General features: G+C 36.7%; 1 protein-coding gene across 3 annotated transcripts in view; it reads left to right on the plus strand.

The window, feature by feature from the left end:
* Nucleotides 1-17626, plus strand: part of cdk16 (cyclin dependent kinase 16) — a 49482-nt gene that overhangs the window by 26961 nt on the left and 4895 nt on the right. Inside the window, exons 6-16 of one of the 3 annotated variants that reach the window (XM_067414349.1) lie at nucleotides 1996-2110; nucleotides 2661-2755; nucleotides 3676-3738; nucleotides 3858-3981; nucleotides 4287-4407; nucleotides 8733-8830; nucleotides 8960-9065; nucleotides 9180-9222; nucleotides 10662-10752; nucleotides 11077-11154; nucleotides 13523-14514. In XM_067414349.1, the coding sequence (XP_067270450.1) occupies nucleotides 1996-2110; nucleotides 2661-2755; nucleotides 3676-3738; nucleotides 3858-3981; nucleotides 4287-4407; nucleotides 8733-8830; nucleotides 8960-9065; nucleotides 9180-9222; nucleotides 10662-10752; nucleotides 11077-11154; nucleotides 13523-13611 (1023 nt within the window). In that variant the 3' untranslated portion in view covers nucleotides 13612-14514. Of the gene's footprint in view, nucleotides 1-1995; nucleotides 2111-2660; nucleotides 2756-3675; nucleotides 3739-3857; nucleotides 3982-4286; nucleotides 4408-8732; nucleotides 8831-8959; nucleotides 9066-9179; nucleotides 9223-10661; nucleotides 10753-11076; nucleotides 11155-13522; nucleotides 14515-17626 lie in introns of those variants that run through there. The other 2 variants (XM_067414347.1, XM_067414348.1) reach the window with 2 other exon arrangements.

Here is a 17626-nt window from a genome sequence, read left to right on the forward strand (position 1 = left end):
GATGAGTAGCATCCCAAGAACACCATCCCTACTGTAAAGCACAGGGGTGGTAGCATCTTGCTTTGGTGGTGTTTTTCTGCACATGGGACAGGGCGACTGTATTAAGGAGAGGATGTCCGGGGCTATGCATTGCGAGATTTTGGGGAACAACCTCCTTCCCTCAGTTAGAGCATTGAAGATGGGTCAAGGCTGGGTCTTCCAACATGACAATGACCTGAAGCACAGTCAGGATAACCAAGGAGTGGCTCTGTAAGAAGCATATCAAGGTTCTGGCGTGGCCTAGCCAGTCTCCAGACCTAAACCCAATAGAGAATCTTTGAAGGGAGCTCAAACACCATGTTTCTCAGTGACAGGCCAGAAACCTGACTGATCTAGAGAAGATCTGTGTGGAGGAGTGGGGCAAAATAGCTGGGTGTTCAAATACTTAATTTTCTCACTGTATGTGTATATATAATACAGACCAAAAGTGTGGACACCTTCAAAGAGTTTTCTTTATTTTCATGACTATGAAAATTGTAGATTCACACTGAAGGCATCAAAACTATAAATTAACAAATGTGAAATTATATACATAACAAAAAAGTGTGAAACAACTGAAAATATGTCATTCTAGGTTCTTCAAAGTAGCCACCTTTTGCTTTGATTACTGCTTTGCACACTCTTGGCATTTTCTTGATGAGCTTCAAGAGGTAGTCACCTGTAATGGTTTTCACTTTATAGGTGTGTGAAGCCTGTCAAGTTTAATAAGTGTGATTTCTTGCCTTATAAATGGGGTTGGGACCATCAGTTGTGTTGTGCAGAAGTCAGGTGGATACACAGCTGATAGTCCTACTGAATAGACTGTTAGAATTTGTATTATGGCAAGAAAAAAACAGCTAAGTAAAGAAAACAAGTGGCCATCATTACTTTAAGAAATGAAGGTCAGTCAGTCCGAAAAACTGGGAAAACTTTGAAAGTGTCCCCAAGTGCAGTCACAAAAAACATCAAGCGCTACAAAGAAACTGGCTCACATTCGGACCGCCCCAGGAAAGGAAGACCAAGTGTCACCTCTGCTGCGGAGAATAAGTTCATCCGAGTCACCAGTCTCAGGAATCGCAGGTTAATAGCAGCTCAGATTAGAGACCAGGTCAATGCCACACAGGGTTCTAGCAGCAAACACAGCTCTAGAACAACTGTTAAGACGAGACTGTGTGAATCAGGCCTTCATGGTAGAATATCTGCTAGGAAACCACTGCTAAGGACAGGCAACAAGCAGAAGAGACTTGTTTGGGCTAAAGAACACAAGGAATGGACAGTCAGCGGAGGCTCGCGCAGCGGACAATTTTGATTGACTGGAAGATCGGTTTAACCACCATTCTATATTAATGCACTGTTTTAATTGAAGTGCACATATACGTCACGCTGCACACACATAAACACTGGACAGCACAGAAACATATCAACACTGCCCCACAACTTTTATTCATAAATTAGATTTGCTACTAAATCGCTTCATTGTATATATCAGCAATGTGGTAACAGCTGGTTTGGAAGTAATTGCACTCACAGCTTCAAAGTTGTAGTTGTTTCACACATGCATCTCTCATTTCTATCTCTCGCTTGTGCTCCCCCCCCCTCCAATAATTAATTCAAATAAATGCTATAATTCATTCATTCAAGTACATTTAATCTTGCACACTATTTCTGATTTAAAGTAGACTGAATGCTAGATCTAACGTGCCATAACTGATGAAAATAACCATGGTATGACAATGGTATGGCCATGGTAGAAGTGCGATAATTAACAGCTAGCTGTGGAATATCACTTACTTCTTTTAGTTTTATCTCAATTAACAGAAAAAAAAATAATAATTTATTTTAAGTGATAAAACAATTAATAGATTGTTCATGCTGATAACCCTACTTTACAGTCAGTTGTACATAGTAGCTCTGTTCCAAAACAGCATTTTACATCACAATAGTCACGTTCCTCTGCTTTATCTTTTTCTCTCTCAGGGCACCTACGCTACAGTATACAAGGGCCGCAGTAAGTTGACGGATAACTTGGTGGCTCTGAAGGAGATCCGTTTGGAGCATGAGGAAGGAGCTCCATGCACTGCCATTAGAGAAGGTGATTTACAAGCATGCCGTAGTGGATTGAAACTAAAATTAGATCCGCAAACTACTGCCCCAAATTTCCCACATGCTTGCGCAGTGACAGACATTTGTATTCGTATATGTAAGATGTTCTAAATTAGCCAGTGAATCCGTAAATTCACTCTCTGTGGCTTTTGTTTCATGTCATTCGGCTGGTTAAAAGGGTTTTAATATGGAAAGCAGGATTTTTGTGCATAAAGTTTGATGTGCTCACATAAAGCTTCCTCCCTAGCACACCCAGACCATTAATTAAACCTAAACTGAAAAAACAGGTTTTCTGAGGCTAGCAAACCATGAAAGATATTTATATTTAAATGCTAAAGTTTTAAGAGTACAGTAGCTAAAGTGCATTTAAGTTTGATTTCAATTGGAAAAAAGAAGAAAAAATAAGTTTTTTAGTAACGTTTGCTTCAGGCTAACTTTGTAGCTTGTCATTTTGTCCTTGTCATTTTTCAATGAAGAAAGGCGTGTGAAGTACCAGTGGTCATGTGTTTGAGGAATAATCTGTCTGTGTCTCTATATAGTGTCTCTGCTGAAGGACCTGAAACACGCCAATATTGTGACTCTTCATGACATCATCCACACTCAGAAGTCTCTTACACTTGTGTTTGAGTACTTGGTGAGTTTCTCACATGTGCAGTATTTCACTGCACTCTGTACACTTTTTAGGGTACTCATGAACTCATGCATGCAGTCAACTATACACCAGTGTATGAAACTGTAGCTTGCCAAGCTGCATGCTACTCATAATTGTTACTCTTGTGCAAGCAAACAAACAAATAAATAAAAAATAAATAAATTACTTTAACGCTTGCTTTAAAAAATGCTTCACAATTTTACTTGTCATGACCATGAACCTTGACAATGTAAAAATGTTGTGAAATTATTTAAATAATTAAGTAAATGTTTTGTGGGGTTTGGCTGACAAAAAAAAGTTTGGATTCCCTGCCCTAATGCCTGGTACACACTGTACGATTTTGGGCTGTCCTAAACAAAATGTGGCATGGCAACTTGCCTCTGTTCCCTAGCCATGATCGTGTCCATGTTCTCCTCTTTTGCTTCCTTTTTTTCCTTTTCAGCACACATAAAAAAACACAATTGTCAAAGTGTTGATGACATTTTTATTATATACTTTTTATTATATATTATATACTATATTCTTTATTATATAGTTACTAACTTGCATCGTAGCCTACGATTTAATAGGTGTCATCATCATCAGACAGTCTACATGCATGTCGTACCCAAGTTTTAGATCCATGTTGTATAGTGTAATTTGTAATGATCTTATAGGATTGCTGAAATTCTCTGTAGCAAGCATATAACACATTCACAATATATCTAGTTCAGCATAGCGTAGCAAATATATAGTTTATTTATTGAACATGTTTATTTATCTAGTCTGCCAAGACTAAATACATTAACATTGCCATATTCATTAACATGCTAAAACTATTCAGAGAGTTGTCATGATTGAAATTAATATAACTCCATTTTGTTTGTTGTTCTAATCTTTTATGACTTCCTTTTATCTCCTAGGATAAAGACCTGAAACAGTACCTAGATGACTGTGGAAACTGCATTCATATGCACAATGTCAAGGTAAGACTTATCTTTCATTTCCGTTTTTCATTTTTGTTGTGCTACACATGGTGTTTCCTGCGTGGGAAAACAAATCATAGATTGTACTTATTCATTATTCTGTGTGTTGTCGCTCTCAGCTCTTCCTGTTTCAGCTGTTGCGAGGCCTGAACTACTGTCACAGACGTAAAGTCCTTCACAGAGACCTCAAGCCTCAAAATCTCTTGATCAACGACCGCGGGGAGCTCAAGTTGGCTGACTTTGGTCTGTAACATACAAATCTTGTTTAACTATCTCACTCTTGCTCTCTGTTTTTTCTCATGGTTTGTGTTCTGTGGGTGGTTAGTAAAAGCAAGCTGCCTACTTACCAACTCTAAACACATCCTCAGGTTGCACTAGTTGCATTGTCTCTGTAATCATTGTTCTGTTAATGGGAAGTTCCTTTGGCTTAAAGCATCTACTGTACTAAACGTCTGGTAGGATTTAAGTGGAGTCGATGTATAATATCTTGTAAAGCTTTCTGAAACTGGCCAAAGCACTTTTAAATTTTGTTTTTGTTTGGTCTTCAGGTCTGGCACGAGCAAAGTCGATTCCCACCAAGACCTACTCCAATGAGGTGGTGACCCTCTGGTACCGCCCCCCTGACATCCTAATGGGCAGCACGGATTATTCCACTCAGATTGACATGTGGTGAGCATCCACCTGATGACACTTGGTGTATAAAGTTTATTTGTGGTATCAGTGTTATTTAAATACTATTATAGTATTTATTCATAATTTGGTTTTATTTTTAATAAATCTTTTATAAGGTACTTTTTTCATTTCTTTAAAAAAAAAAATCTATATAACTTTAGTTATTTTTTTAGTTTGTATTAATTCATCTTAAACTTATTTAACACAGTTTTTGAGTTTGAGTAGTTTTTTCATCTAATAGTTTTTGGTATTTTATTTTAACTTATTTTAATCAACGGAAACCATTTTTAATAATTTCAGTTATCCGTAACAAAACTGCTGATTATCACTAGTAAATATATATTTTTTTAATTTAAGTGTCTATTAATCTTATTATTATATGTTTTTTTAGGGCCGGGACTCGATTAAAAAAATGTAATCTAATTAATTAGAGGCTTTGTAATTAATTAATCGAAATTAATCACATTTTAATTGCATATAAATATTTGACCTGAGAACAATGAGAAGTAATTTTTCACATGGATTTTTAGTATACCATTGAATAATGACTGAATACATAAGCTTAATCAACAAAATATTGTTTATTTATTTCAGTCCAGCAGACCAGCGCAATGTTTGCCATTAAGTTTAGCAAAAGCATATTTGTGATATTTGAGGCTCGATGTGCAAATTCCTTATTGTAAAGCTTGCACACAACCATGCTCTTGTCAACGCTTCCATCCTTTCGTTTTTTAAAACAAAATTTCCCATCCACGGGGCCAAGCAAAGCGGTCTCATCAGGTTCTTCGTTCATGTTCACTATGGTTTGTTGTTGTCGTGACTTCGGAGCGCTAGTTGGTGTTCCAGTATAATCGGTCCGTCGAAACTCATTCATTGAAAAACGTTCCGCGGTGCAAAAACAAGTGCGGTAAAAATTGTTATTTCTTTTTTTGCGTAATTAATTAACGCGTTAAAGTCCCGTAATTAATTAATCTTAATTAACGCGTTAAAGTCCCGGCCCTAGTTTTTTTATATATATATATATTTTTTTTTATTGCTCTTTGGTATCATGTACTTGCTTTCAACAACAGCTTGATGTCTTGAACACAAGTATTAATTGACTTACCATGTTAGAAATGAACGGGCCCCTAACATGGTAAAAGTTCTCGATTTATTGAGGAGGAATTATTTGTGGTTCAGTGTGTGAGTCTGATGTTAGTTCAGTAACTGGCTCTGGCAGATTGAGTCATTGATTTGAATGATTCATACATTACCTTTTGTAGTCTTTTTTATGTGATTCATAGACAAAAACCACTCGTATGAGTAATATGTTTCATCATTCATCAGACTACAGTTGTATGAGCTATGTCCTACAAGTAGCTCCCGAATCATTGCTACATTCACCCCGGCTGCAACAAGGGCTCTCCAATTTTTTCTCTGCCTTAGGAGACCAATGTTTTCTGACCTTTAAAGGTGCCATGTGTAAAAATAGTCAAGTTATAGTGCTGCAGAGATATCAACCTTAATTAACAGTAGCATTACTAGCCCCGGCCCGACAGGTATCGTAATACCAGTCTCTGCCATGGGAGGCGGTATGCGGGAAACATAACCACCAGCCAACCTGGCGTACTTGAACCTGATGTCAATCGTGTGGAAAATACAGCCCACTACTTCATTTCAGTTCAGGGAAGAGAGTGGACGGATGGCTGAAGCCCTTGGCCCCTTAAAGCTACACTGTGTGATATTTTCTCCCATCTAGTGGTGAAACGGTATATGACCATCCAGTGAATAATTGTTTCTGCTCCTCTCAATTTCGATTTCGTTTCAACTCCTACGGTGGCCGATTTAGTCATGGCTTTCAGTTCGACCTCTTCGGTGAGTGTTGCGTCAACTCAAGTGATGAGGTAATTTTTGAAAACTATTATAATTTGCAGTTATTTAATTTACCAAATGATCTATGATCAAGTTAATCTATGTAAAATGAATAATAGAACTGAATAATAACCAGTTCATTGCTAACATCAGCTATCAGGTTCCCAGACGAATGCAAGCTCTTAGTAAAGTAACTTTTATCAGTGCTATCATTATTCTGTATATTGTACAACACCACTAGCGTAAGGCAAACAAATTATAATGCAATTAAAATATTAATCTCATGTTATCCGTCATAGAACACGGATTTATGTTATAAGGTAAACAATACTTTTTCATAATTGACGCGAGGAAAACTATCCTAGACGTCGTTCTAGTGTTATGCACAGCACACCATGATATAATTAGCCAAGCAACAATAAAACTTCCAATATACACGAATAGGCTGAATTAATATTACCTGTCGAGAAGAAAGCAGGCAACGTCGGCGTTCTTTTTAAAATCGTTGCTCCTCATGAGCTCTTTCCATCTTGGAAAGGCCACTCCAGTATTTACTTTTGTCTTGTTGATTTGCCTGTCGCGTTGCCGTCTTAATTCTCTTTTCCGCTTCCTTGGCGACTCTGATACATATCCCGCAATGTTACTAGGTCCCCGACCGGGGTCGAATTCGGTAATCAATTCCGGGACGTGGTTGCTTTCACACAGAAGGCGACCCGGCAATGTTCCGGGAATATTGCGGGTCCGACGTGCAGTGTGAAAGGGGCTTAAGAGTGATGATCCTCCATCATCATATAGCAGCCTCAAGCAATCCTCCTCTTCACATTCGACACAGTGCTATCGAGTGTAAAAACGCGAAAAGCGAAGCTTGAATTTACGGGTATGTCCCTCTTTGGCAAATGTACTTTCAAGATGGAGGAGCAACATGGCGACCGCCATCCGAACCCTCAACACTTATGTATTTTCAATGGTATATTATAAACTTATGAGAATGCATTATTACTTGAAAGAAGTAAATATACATTAATGAGCACATATATTTTTGAAAGAACTAAGTGATTTTAGCTAAGAATAAACTAAAAAAGTTACACAGTGTAGCTTTAAATGTATCTGATATGATAAAAATAGCTTTTGACCTGACCGGAAAAAGCGGAAGTGCGGGCACCCGGCGACTGTCCCGTCCCGTCATAATAAAAGTCCCGGTACTTGCGAGCCGTTTAGAATAGGCGCCCTCCAGTGGACGAAAAGTTGCATAGTGCACCTTTAAAGATGGTGCGTAAAACAAAAGCTTGTACTATTATCATTTTGTCTGAGTCAATTGTAAATTGTGCCGTTTTTACGTACATTTAGACCTAAGCTTTTCTGGGTCAGTACCATAGACTGTAAAAAAAATGTGGATGTAGCATCCGTGACGCCACCCATAGGATTCCGAAGTGGCACTCTGAAGCGTGAAGTAGAGACGAGCTGGCCGTAGCCAGAAAATGGGGAAAGAGGCGAGACATGGGCGGAGATTAGGTGACGCCATGACTATAGGCGGCGGATAAATGGCTATCCACCTGCCACTCAAAGTAACCACGCTCTTAATTATGCAGAACTTTAAGGCTTTATATAACGTAAACGAATAAGGTATAAAAAAAAAAAATCATTCCACTCACAGTTGTCATGGAGGGCAAAATTAGCCGTATAGACCAAAACCACAATTTGTACCAGGCCAACATGTTTTTTTTCTTCTTCTGTAAAGCTGGATTTTAACATAGGGCTCAATGAGATTCTGCTCCCTTCTGGAGCCAGTCGATGAATTGCAGTTTAAATTACTTCCGTATTGGCGTCAAGAGAGACCGCGGGAAGTTGCCGCTTGGTCAATACGTCTACCTTGGCTTGTTTCGCCAGGTGTATAGTGTAAGTGCAGATATCGGATATGGGCCACTTTTTAAAGAAAAAAAAAACAAGGATATATTCTACAAATCAAAATTGGGCATCAAGACATGCAGTGTAAATGTAGCCTCACTGAAATAAGTTTAAGTACTAAAGTTACTAAAACTCGAACTGAAATAGAAATGAACCAAAGCTAAATGGAAATATTTTTTATCTTTTAATAATTTTATTTTATCTAATAAAAATGACAAAAGCACAACTAAATTAATAAAACTTGAACTAAATTAAAAATGTATTTTTAGCTTTTATTTTATCATTTAAGTTTTCAAAGTATTAATAAATACTATAATACTTATATAAATTATACTAAAATAACAATAAAATATTAATTTTTATTTATTTCTCTGTAGCTGACCTTTCTACCTTATTAATTCAGTTCAGCTTGCAAGTGCACAGTTGGTGCTGTAGATTGAAATAGAAGTGCAGGAAACATTGTCAATGAGTCTCTCGGTTTTACTGTTGTAAAATCAGCTCACACTCTTATGTCATAGCTTCAGTGGTGGTGAACTTAAATTGAGTTTTAATGTCTCTCATTGCAGGGGTGTTGGCTGTATCTTCTACGAGATGTCTACAGGTCGACCCTTGTTTCCGGGCTCCACGGTAGAGGAGGAGCTGCACTTTATCTTTAAACTGCTCGGTACTGCTCTCTCTCTCACTCACGCTCTCCTCCTCCTCTCTCACTCTGCTCTTTCTGGCTCTAGATCTGACAGTTTGTATATGTGTGTGTCACTGTGATATTTTTAAACCCTCCTGGGTCTTTTCATAGGTACGCCCACAGAAGAGACCTGGCCCGGAATAACCTCTAACGAGGAATTCATCTCCTATAACTATCCCCGATACCGCCCCGACTGTCTCCACAACCACACTCCACGGTAACAACAGCTGTCCTCTGGGCCTGATGCCTGAAATGATCACCGCTCCTGCTGTAAAAACAAATGACACTCTATCGGAGGTCATTTATTGAAGTTGCGATTTCTGTCTTGCAGATTGGACAATGATGGAGTTGAACTTCTGTCGAAACTGCTGCAGGTGATTTGTGTATTATTAAAATAGAAATGTATAGAATGTGAAGATGGTCTCACCTCATTAGTTGAGCTATTGTTGTGGTGTTTTGCTTGTTTAAACCATAGTGTTTGCATGTTTCTGGAAATCACATCTATGAAGAATATTCTAATTAAGATGGGATTAGAGAAATTATTTTTAATAATGATACCTTTATTATTTGTCTGTTCTCTGAATGTACGTTCTCTCCTACTAATAACTAATGCAGTTTTCTCATTTACATGACAAATGTTTGTCAACATACAAATTAGCTTCAGTTGCTAGATTCTTTAGCACGTGCTATTCCCCAAAAAATAATAATAATAAAGTTTTGTTTTTAACAGTTATTTGACATGCCTTGAAAAAAATGTTCATAGACTATTTCATAGTATTATTCAGTAGCCAAATAGTGTTTAACTTCTTGCTTTAGGCTACTGTTGTAAGAATACTGTAGTCTTGCCAATATTCAGTGCACATTACTGTACTAAAGATTGCCTGAAATAAGAATAGATTTGAAAAGTATTCGGCTGTATTGAGATGTTCTTGATGGTCAACTCCCTTTCCCAATCAAAAAAAGCTTCCTTAAAGGGATCGTTCACCCAAAAATCAAAATGATCCCATGATTTACTCGCCCTCAAGCCATCCTAGGTGTATATGGCTGTCGTCTTTCAGACAAATGCAATTGGAGATATATAAAAAAATGTCTTGGCTCTTCCAAGCTTTATAATGGCAATGAATGAAGGATGGAATTTTTAAGCCCAAAAAAGCACATCCATCCATCATAAACGCACTCCAGTCTATATGGCTCCAGGGGTTTTAATAAAGGCCTTTAGAAGCAAAAACGATGGATTTGTGTAAGAAAAATATCCATAGTTAAAACTTTAAAAACTAAAATAACCAGATTCCGGCAGACAGCCTACGCAAGTCGACTTGCCTGAAAAAGAGTAACTCGTGACATGATGTATGGCGTAGGATATAGTTTAAGCTTTCAGGTCTCACTCTATTTTGAGATATTACACCCACTACTGAATTCAACAAATTCCTGATAATTAAAATCAGATCAGTTTTTCATAATAATAAACAAAACAAAATACATTTATATAAATATACATTTTAACATGCAGCATTTGTTCTTCCAGATATTAAATAAAGGAATATTAAATTAAAAGAAAAGAAAAAGTAATCACATTTTAAGGACAAAATAACTACATTTAAATTGTATGCCATTTTAGGTTGACTTTTTAACAAAAAAAAGTATTTTGCTAGCTTGTCTTATGCACTACTGTTCAAAAGTTTGGCATTGTTGCATGTTTTTGAAAGAAGTCTCTTATAATTACCAAGGCTGCGATGAAGTAGAAACTTCTAATGAAGTATAAACAGTAATTTTGTGAAACGTGATTAGTTACTAACACTGGGTTTTGTTTTAGTTTGAGGGCAAGAAACGAATCGCAGCAGAGGAAGCCATGAGACACCCATACTTCCACTGCCTGGGAGAGAGAGTTCTCACACTGCCAGACAGTGAGTTAACGTACACACACACACACGCATACATCTCCGACCACAGAGGAGATTTATGATGGTTCCAGATAACAGATGCATGCACGCACACACATCACACTGAGAGATAGAATTATTAAAGTGCCAGACAGAAGTCTCTCACATACGCTTTAGTTTGAGAGACATTTAATTCCACCGAGCCAGTATGAGCTGTTCTGTATTTGCACTGAATCAAGTGAGTGCATGTTGAAATAAGCTTACACAGATACTCTGACCCTTACTGTTACATCTCAGCACTTTTCAGTTCAGCATGTTAAATTAACTGTTGGGATTTCTTCCTGCTAGCTACATCAATATTTGCACTTCAAGAAATTCAGCTGGAGAAGGAGCCAGGAATGAGGACGAACTCTCTGTCAGAATCAGGTAAAACCACAGAGCACCGCTGGCCGATGAATGATGATTCATGATGAAATTTTTGAGCTTCATCCATCAGTGTACTATGTCTTTGTGACCCCGTCGACTGGCATTACTCTCAAACAGTCAGAATTTTTATAGTCTTGTAATAATAAAATCTGGCCCACATTCCTCTTGATCTGGCCAAGTACCCGACCACTTAAACAGGAAAGGGCTGGAAACGACCAATCATGTTTTTGTGTGACGTTTTATATATTTCTGGAGTGGACAAATCTGAAATTAGACATAAATTGGGTTGGAAATCAAAAAACATTCTATTATTCAAAAAATGCTTTGAATGAGTTTGGCGATGGTTCTTGAACATCTGCATTCTTATGGCTATAAAATATTCGGACTGTTTATTGCTAACACTACCACTAATCTAAATTGATAATGGAAATCGTTAAAGGGATAGTTCACCCAAAAATAAATTTTGTCATAATTTACTCACTCTCATGTTGCTCCAAACCTGTATGATTTTCATTCATCTGCTGAACACAAAATATATTTTGAAGAATGTTGGTAACTAAACAATTTGGTTTCCATTGACTTCCATCGAAACAAAAATACATTTAAGTCAATGGGACCCAAAATCGGTTGGTTATCAGTATTCTTCAAAATCTTCAAAAGAAGATCTGCTTTTAAGTATTTAAGCAGAAGATATAAAGTTATTTTTATGGTCACAAGGAGCATAAATTCAGTTTAAAGTTCCCCTGTAGTGAAAATCAAGTTTTTAATGTTGTTTAAATGTCTGGGGTTTTTTTGTTTGTTTTTTATATGCTTTAAGACCAACCATGTGCATATTCACAAGTCAACATCATTGCTCCTTAAAACAGCAGTGAAAAAGTCTCAAACTGTCCGATTTTTACCGTCAAAAATATGTTACCAATTCTGTTAACATGCAGGGCTCTGGTGAACATAAATCTCATTTACATTGTGTCTGCACATTGTTTATGAGAGGATTTGCAAGCTTTCAGAACTCAATGCTGAACAAAAACTCTGGCATTTTGAGTGGCGAGTGGATTTAAATAAAACGCTACTGATTGGCCACTGCGTACAAGAGATGTTTGTGATTGGCTACATCGCTCTCCGCGTGTTTAGAAAAAAGAAACATTTGACGTTCTCGAGCACAAACACAAATAAGCACTGAAGCGTTTAGCACATCGTTTTCGTTAATATGATATTATTACTGTACCAAATGAGGGTCCTCTTGCTTTGGTTGAGGGTGCTTATAATTCGCTCTTTCACTTCTTCTTCTGAAACAGTTTCTGGTTCAAACATATATGATGAATTGAATTCCACTTGCCATTGTGTAGCGTTTACTACAGTTGACCGAGTGGATCAGGTAGTCCGAGGTTAATTGCGACTGTTTTGAGGTGGAGACGAATTTGCATGTTTATGGTTCAACGTATACAGTCAAGCTATTTTAAGGCATGAAGAAATCATTTTCAAAGGAAAAATGTTTAAGTATGTCATTGTGATTATCAAAGATGAGTTTTAAGAGAGAATAATCTCTTGAATAACTCTTAATGTGTAAAAATGTTTGGCTAGTAGTGTAAACCTGTGATTCTTGAAATTGCATAATGCCAGCTGATGAGATAAAAACAACCAGTTCTTGTTATATTTTTGTGTGCTATATACATCACACGGTTCTTATGAGGCAGAACCTATGATTTATATGACTTGGCTGAGCACACTAGTCCCACACTTATCTCATACATAATCCTCCTGAATTTATTTATATTCGTCCTATGAGAGATGAACTCTGTAGCTCAATATGACACAGCTCATTTTCTGTGCTCTGATATTTCTTGCATTGCTCATCTTCTCTATCCTAATAGTTTTCTCCTCATCCTGCTCTATTTAGAGATGCTGGTTAACTCCCCCTCACTTTCTTCATACTCGTCATAATCTTTCTCCTTTTCTAACTGTATCCTTCATCTCTGACTGCCTCATTTTGGTCTGGTTTACACCTAGTATTAAGATTCATGTCAGGAGATCACAAATAGTGTAATACTTGTGATGGCCCAAAACATATCTTAATATCTCTTTCTGTGTTCTTAACATCCGTCTTCTTTCTTCATTTTTCATCAACATTTCTTAGTTTATTTCTCATGTAGACTCATTAAGGCACATTTATGTTGACAACGATGCTTCATACATTCTCAGGAGTAAGTTCTTGTTAATCTTCATTTATTATGCAGCTCTTTTGGTGCTAACTTTGTTTTCTGCTCTGTCTTTCCCACGGTCTCTCTCTTTTCTCTCCCCCCTGCCTATTTGTATGTGCTTTGGTGTGTGTGTGTGTGTGTGTGTGTGTTTTGTTTTTACTGCGCTCCAGAGCTTTTGCAAAGATGTCTAAGGTTCCGGCATACCTTAGGTACATATTTGTCGTCCTCCTTTCATAGCAGGAGGACACAAACAACCTAACCGCATTTCTTCCCTTGAGTTTCCTGATCATGTGTACATCTGTGCTGTCCATTTGTACCCCACAGGAAATACATACATAACATAAAATATTTATTTTCTCTGAATGGTGTACATAGGTAGGCTTAAAGATGTCTGACTCGTGCACATCTTGAAATTAAAAATAAATCAGCGTAAATCATTATTAGGAGCATCTGTCACATGCTCAAAATAAAAAAATAACAAAATTAGAGGGCACATTTCAGGCAATATGTTGCACCAGCAGATCACATAAACATTTGTGTTATTTTTTTGAGCAAAGATCCTATACTAACTACATCCTTACAGTCGTTGGTTATTTGTTTAATTTGCTGAAATCCACCCGTCTCATCTGTAACCTTTTTCCTTCTCTGTGTATGCTATGATAAGCCCATCACATATACATTTTTTTCTTTTACTGTCCATTTTGGCAATCTGCTTGATGTGCATGTCAAAACCAGGGTTGCCATGTTGGTTTTCAGCAAATGGTCAAAACATTTGGAAAATAAAGGATTTTCCCATTGATTGTTGAATGAAAAATAAACTGACACCAGAAGGTTTTCATCTAACAGTTTATGTGCTGAGGTTATGCCTAGTTCCATTGAGAAACATTTAATGAGACATTCATCCTCATTAAGCATCTATGTTCATAGACCGGTTCTCCTGTGATATTTAATTAATGAAAGAAAAAACTCATCCTCCACTCATACCTCATATATTCAGTTCACGAATTGATGAAGCTGTCAGGCTAGAGCTTAATTATTCTAAGTTTATAAAGATTTTATACAAAGTCTGTTCTAAATATGAATAATAATCCATGAGCATAAGGTTCCAGTGTTAAGATCACTGATGAAGTGACATGCTGGTGTTGTGACCGTAAAGACATTTATAATGTTATTAAAGATTTCTATTTCAAATAAATATGGTTCTTTTGAACTTTCTATTCCCCAAAGATTCCAAAAAAAAAAAAAAAAAATATATATATATATATATATATATATATATATATATATATATATATATATATATATATATATATATATATATATATATATATATATATATATATAATTTTTTTTAGGAATCTTTGGGGAATAGAAAGTTCAAAAGAACAGTATGTTCAAAAGAACAGTTAACAGTATGTTTTAAATATTGTTTTGAAATTGAGATTTTTAAGCTGAATAAGCTTGGGGTCAGGGGATCGAAGTATTGAAAAAATCAACTTTAAAGTTGTCCAAATGAAGTCCTTAGCCAAGCATATTACTAATAATAATCAATTTTTTTAAAAAATAAATTTAAGGTAGGAAATTTACAAAGTAGCTTCATGGAACATGTTCTACTTAATATCCTAATGATTTTTTATGTAAAAGAAAAATGGATAATTTTAACGGCACTAATTTTATTAATGCAGCGCACATTTTCTGTTTGATCCGTGTCCTAGCCCGTAGTTGGAGAAATTGAGATCAGCCATAGACGTAAAGGATGCTGCAGCAAATATTAATAGGGAAAGAAAAGGTTTAACATTAACATTACTATTCTGAAACAAGTGCATGTATAGCCAAATAAGCTGCAATATTTTCTGTTTTAACTTTTATTAGAAGGAAAAGTGCGTTTTTACACTGAGCAAACACTCTGCAGTCTGAGTGTGATGCGTGAATACACTCACAGCTCACTTGCTCGCTCATGTCTGAGGTAAATCATTAACACCATCACTGCTTGCTTACACATGTGGTTTAGTGAACTAAATACATTACAATCGGCTAAAAGATACATTACAACACGGCTCCCGAGTCCGTGTTGCTCACATTGTTCATGTGAATCGCGGCACAGTTTGGCACACACACACACACACACACACACACACACACACACACACACACACACACACACAAAATACCAGCAGTTCAATAGAGAGCGCGCATCTCTTAAAGGGGCCACACTATATTCCAGCTCTTAAAGGAGCCACACTATATTCCAGCTCTTAAAGGGGCCACACTATATTCCAGCTCTTAAAGGGGCCACACTATATTCCAGCTCTTAAAGGGGCCACACTATATTCCAGCTTTTAAAGGGGCCACACTATATTCCAGCTCTTAAAGGGGCCACACTATATTTCAGCTCTTAAAGGGGCCACACTATATTTCAGCTCTTAAAGGGGGCCACACTATATTCCAGCTCTTAAAGGGGCCACACTATATTCCAGCTCTTAAAGGAGCCACACTATATTCCAGCTCTTAAAGGAGTCACACTATATTCCAGCTCTTAAAGGAGTCACACTATATTCCAGCTCTTAAAGGGGCCACACTATATTCCAGCTCTTAAAGGGGGGCACACTATATTTCAGCTCTTAAAGGGGCCACACTATATTCCAGCTCTTAAAGGGGTCCACACTATATTTCAGCTTTTAAAGGGGCCACACTATATTCCAGCTCTTAAAGGGGCCACACTATATTCCAGCTTTTAAAGGAGCCACACTATATTCCTACTCGTTACGACCTCCTCCAGGTATGGTGTGGTAATGCTGCGGTCTTAGATCCGCATGACAGCTTTCACATTAACAATTTTTCATACGAACTGTGGCCTGTTCTGAACTACTGCCAGTGTAAAAACGCCCTTTATTTATATTCTTAAAATGAGAGAAATCACAGCTTATTCTGAATTTTTAAGCTTAGGCTTAAGAAACATGAACAAGTTCTTTGAAAAACATCTATGACCTTTGATACATGTCTAGTCTTCATGATCTGTTGAGCATGGTTTCACTAATAATAAACGTACATTTGCATAAAGCATGCATATTTGTCCATACCCATGTTGATTAGAGTATTAAAAACATAAAACATATTAATGTAAGATATATTTACAACTGATAAAAATGTGTGATTAATTTGTGATTAATCGTGAGTTAACTCATGACTATCATGCGATTAATTGTGATTAAATATTTTAATCGATTGACAGCCCTAATTCAAATAGGAAACTGTCAAAATATTACTGTTTTATGAAGATTTTATCAAATAAATGCAATATTGGTAAGTATAATAGACTTCCTTCTTTAAAAATAATCTTAAATGGAAATCTTGACCACAAACCTTTGAATGGTATTGTACAGACTTACCACAGGCTCCAAAGTCAAGTATTGTTTATTTTGTGATAATTGCCATTTGGTTGTTATCCTGCTTATTAAATGGTTGATTACCAGATTTTATCAACCAATCAGAATAGATTATTCAACAGTTCTTTTAAATACGCTTAATTTTTTTTTTTATTACACAACTTCCAATAAACTACTACTCTACCCAGTACCCACAATCCTTAAAGGGATAGTTCACCCAAAAACTAAAATTCTGTCAGCATTTACTTACCCTCATGTTGTTCCAAACCTGAATGAGTTTCTTTGTTCTGCTAAACACAAAAGAAGATATTTTGGGGAAAAATTCACTACCATAGTAGGGGAAATAGTATTCACTAGCATAGTAGGGGGGAAATATTAGGGTGAATGGTTGCTCTATCTATTTTGTTACAAACATTCTTCAGAATATCTTCTTTTGTGTTCAGCAGAACAAAGAAGGTACATACAGGTTTGGAACAACATGAGGGAAAGTAAAAAATGACAGAATTTTCATTTTTGGGTGAAGTACCCCTTGGTACAAGATGACCAATCAGAGAAGTTGGCAAGCAAGGTTTTGTTAGTCTTGGAGGCTAGTGAGGTAATATTAGGAAATGCATTTAAACATATATGGCAATTAAATTCTAGCATCCGCAGTGCATTATGTGATCAATAGTTTATTCTTTCTTTCTGTCTACAACATTTACGAACAGTAAAAATGTACGAAGACGTAAATCAGAGCCAGAGCAGGAAATAAAGTGGTATGGGTACTTTCTCTGTGAGCATTTAATTTGGCTGGTCTTTAACTGATCTTGCCATCAGACTAATGCGTGTCCATTGGACATGAGTTTGAATGTACATCACCTCCGCAGAGAAATGTAGAAACCGAGGTGA

Source organism: Pseudorasbora parva, chromosome 13, assembly GCF_024679245.1.
Source record: "Pseudorasbora parva isolate DD20220531a chromosome 13, ASM2467924v1, whole genome shotgun sequence".
Lineage (NCBI taxonomy): Eukaryota > Metazoa > Chordata > Actinopteri > Cypriniformes > Gobionidae > Pseudorasbora > Pseudorasbora parva.